The 6935-nt window shown below is 45.9% G+C and overlaps 1 protein-coding gene across 3 annotated transcripts in view; it reads left to right on the top strand.

Annotated features, from left to right (window-relative positions):
* Positions 1-1673: 1673 nt before the first annotated feature.
* The window catches only part of PLA2G12B (phospholipase A2 group XIIB), a 24007-nt gene continuing 18745 nt past the window's right edge, over positions 1674-6935 (top strand). For all 3 annotated transcript variants that reach the window (XM_032840683.1, XM_032840692.1, XM_032840701.1), the window contains exon 1: positions 1674-2025. In XM_032840683.1, the coding sequence (XP_032696574.1) occupies positions 1815-2025 (211 nt within the window). In that variant the 5' untranslated portion in view covers positions 1674-1814. The remainder of the gene's footprint in view (positions 2026-6935) is intronic.

The following is a 6935-nucleotide window of genomic DNA, read 5'->3' on the forward strand; positions in this document are numbered from 1 at the left end:
AAAAATTTTATGATATCAAGAAATAGGGGAAAATACTATTATTAGTTCCAGTAACAGTTGCATCAGCACAAAGATCCTTCTTAAAATTAAAACTTATCAGATATTATTTGTAAGCTTGCATTTGCCAGGAGCAACTGAGATTGCTTTCGATGATATGAATTGAAAATGAAGTTAAAAGGAGTGTAAATCTTGATGAGCTAGTAAACACATTTGTAGAAAAGTCAGAAAAAGCTTATGATCAGTGAAGACATCACATATTATTACAGCAGCATATTCTGTGGTATACAAAATTATGACTCTGAAAATATTTTTGTAATTTGCAAGTTTATATTGTTACTCAGTTATCAGTATTATCTCAGGATATTTTACAAGTAATAAGACCTTTTAAAAGGAAAAGCTTTATATTTGAGTTCCTTTGGTGCACTTCTTTCCTGCTTTTTGAAAAACAGCTTCTCACTTCCATTTTGACCAGGCCCCACAAATCATGTATTTGACCCTCATTCTGATCCCCCCTTTACCAGTAACAACCTGTCCATTTCCGACAGAGTCCTTTGGCCTTTCTAGCTCACGTGTGTCATCTCGCAGATGGGAATGATGTCCACCCTGCTTCACAGAATTGATGTGAAACAGTGGTTTGGAAAATGCAGGTGCTTCAAAATACTGGTGGCATTTTTGTTCATAGAAAGTATTTTTTAAACCATTGCCCTTTCTGGAGTTGGAGTGTCTAGACAAATAGATTTCTTATCTAAAATAAATGTAATTCATTATTTCCTACAGAATTTTCCAGACTTCTGAGAGAGAACCTGAATGACTCATTCTGTTCCTAAAGGTATCATTTATCTAGACTAGTGATCTCTCATGGATGGAATTTATTTCTTCCTATGACTAAAAGCAAAGTACGAAAGCAATGCCAAACACTGGACCCCAGCCGAAGGTCCTAAAGCCTAAAATTTCAAATACTGTTTCTGATAGCCCCCTAACTTCTAAGCAGCTCCGAGTAAAAACAACAGGAGAGCAGAGTTCCCTCAACACCATCCCTGGGCAATCTGTAGGCCTCAGACCCCAAGTGGAAAAAACCTGCAGGAAGAAAAGAGGCAAAAATGTCCCAGCACCAGGTCGGCTGCGCTTAGGAGCTCTGCCAGATTCTGAGGATGGAGTCTAAGAGCCAAGAAGGGACCAAGGCAGAAGCTGGGGTCCCAAATCGGAAAGCCCAGTTCATGCACACTCAGAGCACGCTGACAGTACACTGACCGTTGGTACAGGTGACACTGTTAGCCCACGGTCACTGGGGGTTTCCTGAGCCCTCAGGACATCCTGCCAAATCTCCCTAGAGACCATGCACAGGTGACTGACTCCGGGGTGGCAGAGACCTGGGGACACGCTCTTGTGTCAAGCAGCTAGCAAGCCCTGAAGGACCAAACTCAAAGCTGATCAGTAGGTTAACAAGCCTTATTGGGGGCAGAATTCCGGTTGGGGGCAGAATTCCGGTTGCTCCACTGCTCATGCCTCCTGCAAGCGGCCAACATCTCCCTGCTCCCGGCCTGTGGAATCCACTTTGAAGTGTTCTCGCTCACTGGCCACCCCTCAGACAGGCCCTCCCACAGCCTAGCCTTTGCCCTTTCTAATTGCCCTGATCTAATCCCAACCTTCATAGCTGTGTTTAAAGTCCACCTCGGGGGAACACACAGATTGAGTGTTTGAGATAATCCCCTTCCCAGTCCTGCTTGACATCTGGCCAGCAGGCCGCGGACCTGGGCTTCCTGGGACGCTGGCTGGGGTTTGAGGGAAGACCTCAGTACCTACCTGGCTTCAGGATGAAGCTGGCCACTGGCTTCTTGATCCTGTGGCTCGGCCTGGAGGGTGGCCTGGCTCAGAGTGACAGCAGCCCCGAGGCTGAGGAGTCCTATTCAGACTGGGGCCTTCGGCACATCAGGGGCAGCTTTGAGTCTGTCAACAGCTACTTCGATTCCTTTCTGGAGCTGCTGGGAGGGAAAAATGGAGTCTGTCAGTACCGATGCCGATATGGTGAGTGCACACATGGCTTCTCCTGGTGGACTGCGGACAGCTGGAGCGGGCGCCCAGTCTGTCAAGCTCTTCTCCCTGTCAGCCCCCTCCTAAGTCGGCCTGCCAGACTCAACAAATACATGCACAGGACTCCCGGTGAAATTTGATTTTCAAATAAACAACCAATAACTTATTAACATATTTGAAATATTTGGACCTCCCTCACGCTGACAAATTGCTTGTTTGTCTGAAATACAAATTTCACTGAGCTTCCTGTATTTTTTCTAACAAATTTACTCCAGGGAGCCTGGTTCCCTGGGGCATTTTAATGAATTTGTTGTGAGGCCAACTCTGAGGAAGGGGGTGAGTGGAGGTTGGCGGTGGGGAGGGGAAGAGGAGGGGGTCTCTGGGAGGAGTTCCTAGGGATTAACCCTGGAGATGAACATTCGGAGAAATTCCACCAGCCGGTGAAACAGCTTTCTCAGTCACACTGTGCTAAGCTTGGAGATGGAGTCTCCCTTCTCCCTCATGCAGTTCACACCTTCTTTCCAGCTCTGTCCATCTCTGAAGTGCCTCAGTGTGTCTGACCCTCCCAGGAGGGCGGTCCCTGCTGCCGCTGCCTCAGTCAGAGAGGGCAGGCCTGCAGCGGGTAGGGAGGGCTTGCTGCCAGCCCTCTCTGCCCACCATGGGACGGGCCCTGAGCAGGCCTCGCACTGTCCCTCAGGCCTGGCGTCTGATGTACAGTTGTGAACGGGAAGGAGTTCTACCTTGCCTGAGTTGTAAAGAGCGGACCTGGGCACCAGGGTGCCCATATGGCTGCCAGGCGTCGTCCCGGTGTCAGGTCTCCCTTTTCTGCACCGGAAGTCTTGGAAGGGCAGCAGAGAGTGGGGCCCTGGACCTCGCAGCTGGGAGGTGGGGGAAACTTTAAAGGCAGCCGAGCATGTTTTCGAAGATACCCAGTTTCACGTAGCATTCATTTTATGCTTTAGTTTATCAAATATTTCATCATGAGATTGGATGAAAAGGGTGAGTCAGGCTAGCTTAGCAGAAAGCCATTTGAGAAATATTTTCTCCAAACACTTAACAGATAAAGCACAGCTTCGACAAGAGAGCGAGAGACTCAAAAAAGCTGCTTAATTGCTGGACTCACCCCTTCTGTCTGGCTCACTCCTTCTACCTTCGAGCTAGGGACATCACTTCCTGACGAACCACAAGTGATTCAGAGACAACGGGTCATCCTTGCAGCAGAACCAAAAGTCTCACAGGACACACGTTCTAACCACATACAGTTATGGTGAACAAAGAAGCTGCATCATCTTTGAGATGATCCCTTAGAGTAAAAAGTCGTCTGTGCTAGGACCCCCTGGACCACTGGCCCCCTCCTTGTCCAAGGTGGGTTGGACACACGCAGGGCAGCCTTGTCACTGGACTGTGCTCACCCAATCTGTATCAATGGCGGAGGAAGGGGGTTAATTCACTTCGCCTATTGAATAAACACAGGAGCTGTTTTCCTGCCTGGAGGCAGTAAGAGACTCAGGTGTGTGCTTTGGCAAAGACATAACCAGGAATTTTTTTAGGAAAACAAGAATCATACCTTCTTCCTTCTCTAGCAAAAGAGCATGAAAAGATTTCAGCAAAATTTGGTTGTAAGCCTCTACCTGAGCAGGGTCAGCAGTTAGGGGTGGGGGATGGGGGATAGTCAACAGACATCGCAGGAAGGCAAATAACTCCACTCTGAAAACAGAGCCCGTAAAGAGGGGCCTGAAAAACATGTAGGAAATACGGGGTTAAGCCTTATTACCTTTGGAACTCAGTGGAGCCGAGAACCTGGGAGCTGTGGCCAAACAGTACGAAATATCCTCTCAGGTTGACTGTGAATCAAGCAGTCCTTGGAACAGATAATGCCTAATAATTAACTGGGTCTCTGTCCTTTCGCAGCTCGCTTTGTGATACACTTCTTGTGCTTCTCTCTTTAAAACAGTGGTTCTCATACCTTCTCAGCCTTTTGGCTAAGATCAAGCGTAAAACAGTAGTTCTCAAACTCCCCTATGCTTTGAATCATTCGGTGGGCTTGTTTAAAAAGACTGCTGCCCCGACCCTCCCCCCACCCGCCACCATCCCCCATGTTTCTGATTGGGTAGGACAGGAGGTCAGGGATGGAGCCAGAAAATTTGCATTTCTAAGAGTTCCCGGGTGATTCTGATGCTGCTGGTCCCGAGACCACACTTCTGAGAGAGAGAGAAAAAAAAATCTGCTTTGAAGCCTGGAATCCTTTGTCAGAAGAAATAATTTAGCAACAATTAGTCTATAAGAAAAAAATTCTATTTGATAGGTACTTAGCCACTATTTAAAACTGTAGTTCTCAATCAGAGAGCCCTGCACTTAGCAAGCACCTGGGAGCTTTTGAAACTCCGGCAGCCCAAACCAATGTAATCCAAATCTCCGTGGGTGGGAGACCTCAGTACTTTTAATGTTTCCCAGGTGATTACCAAGTGCAGTCAAGGTATGGAGCACTATTTTAGGAGGTCATTCCTGGAGAACTTCAGCCCATGGGTTGTTCTGACAGTGAAGGCATATTTGTGTCCTACAACATTGCGTCAACGTTGGTTTCCCCACTTCTTAGATCTATAGCAGCTTGTTTTCATGTCAACACACAAAATCTGTAATTGCCAAGGATCGGACTATAAATACAATGAGATTCAGCAGGAATCAATAACAGATGTAACCCAACTGCTATATTCTGGAACTGCACAGGTGGTTCTTGAACCAGACTTTGAGAAATCACTAGTAATGGAAAAATCATGGGTTTGAACCGTGGGTGGGGGTGCGGGAATTCCACTGCCGGCGGGGACCTTGGGCAAATTACGTAACTCTCTCAACTTTTGTTGAGTCACGTTGACAAATAATGTTAATAACACCTACCTTACAACCCACAGGTTGTTATAAGAATTAAAGATAATATATTTAAAGAATTAGTGCTATGTATGGAGCATGCCAGATACCAAACAAATTTTGTAAGTGTGATGAGGAAGATGGTCTGATGAACAGGTTAACTGTGTGTTCGGGTTCTTCCCGTTCTCTTTCAAAATAAAATTTAAAAACACAGAAACCCCAGTGGCTGGACAACACCCTCTCATCTTCTGGAAGAAATCATTGCATGATAATTTAAGTGTTCTGTGCCTTTATGAAGGTCTCTGGATGAGAGCATCTGGTCCAGACTTTCTGTGTCTCATAAAGCGTGGTGGAAGATACTGTCCACATTCATACTTTAATAAAAGGACCTCATGGTGAATTTCTTCTTGGGTTTAGTTCTAGAAAACATATCTCTAAATATCAGACTTGTTTTTTCAAGAGGGCTTTTTATATGTGAAATCTACAGCAAAATCTTGGGAACCCGTGAGTTGTATATTTTTCCAGGGAAGGGATTCACAGCCTGCATCCGATTCTTAAGGGGATCCATAGCCTGAGATCTAAGCCGCTGGTTTAGAGGCAAAGATTGTTCTCGTGCTGGGGCGACCAACTGTCCCGGTGTGGTGTGCTGGTGACGGAGAGAGAAGAGTCAGGTTGGGGGTGGGGATTCCTGGGATGTGGATCACCAGTACTAACACAAGGACAGTCCTAGGCAAACCAGGACAAGTTGATCATCCTCCCTCCTGCAGTGACGTAATCTGTTTTAGTGACTGAAATAGAGTTTATTGCTTCAGTAAAATTGTCGTAGTTCTGCTTTGTTCCCTTGATGTGCTCCTCATGCTATAGTTGCATGTTTCTGGAAGGATATACATTCTTTTTTTTTTTTAAGATTGATTTATTTATTTGCGAGAGAGCATGCACACTTGAGACCGTGCATGAACGGGGGAGGGGCGGAGGGCGAGGCTGAGAGAATCTCAAGCAGATTCCCCGCTGCGTGTGGAGCCCAATGTGGGGCGCATCCTAGGACCCTGAGATCATGATCTGAGCCAAAATGAAGAGTAGGACACTTAATGACCGAGCCATCCAGGCGCCCCGGAAGGATATACATTCCAAATAAAGTACTTTGATTCTTTAGAAGATTTCTAGTGGAGCACAGCTGCGGCAAGAGCCAGCTGGGTGGGGAGAAGGGACACACCCTCCTGCGGAAGACAGAACCCTTGACCTGGGTCATAAAGCCCAGATGTTTTTACTGTTCTTTTCAGTGACTGAACTGAGAGGAAAGAAAGGTTGGGTCCGGGAGGCAGTGTGCATGCCTGTGGCAGAACTCTGGTTCCGTGGCTAACCCTCCTCCTCCGTCTCCCTCATTTGTCTGTTAAGCATCTGACGTGTTTTATGGTGTTTCACTTTGTTCAGAAGGTTTTACATTTTCAGGAGATCAAGCCTGTCAGTCGTTTTCTTCGTGGCTTCTCCGTGTTGTGTCTTGCCTAGAAAGCCATCCTCACATCACAATTATAACAACCCTCTGCTGGTTTGTTTTCTGTGAAAGCAACCATAGCTAAAATGTAATGAATGACTATGGCTGTGCTCCAATTAAACATTTTTATGGACACTAAAATTTGAGCTTCATATAATTTTCACATGACACAAAATATTATCCTTGTTTTGACTACCCCCCCCACAACCGTTCAAAAATATGAGAAGAATTTTTAGCTGGCAGGCTATACAAAAACAGGCAATGGACTGGTCTCAGGCCATTGTTTGCCAACCCCTGCACGAGAGGATCAAGTGGTCAACCTCCCACTCCTGTAAATAACCAACACCAGAAAATAAAATTAATCTGTGGACATAATACATTATTGATGCTTAGACTCAAAACATCAAACTGCAAAGACTCAATGCAACTCAAAATAACTCAAACTATAAGTTGAGGATATAGTAAATGATTTCTGCCCAGATTCAAACCATTGCCTTTTTTCTTAGAACTTTTCTCTCAAGCTTCATTCCTAAGTGGAATTCCTACA

The sequence above is a fragment of the Lontra canadensis genome, unplaced genomic scaffold (genome assembly GCF_010015895.1).
Source record: "Lontra canadensis isolate GAN:19392208 unplaced genomic scaffold, GSC_riverotter_1.0 scaffold3, whole genome shotgun sequence".
Classification (NCBI taxonomy): Eukaryota; Metazoa; Chordata; class Mammalia; order Carnivora; family Mustelidae; genus Lontra; species Lontra canadensis.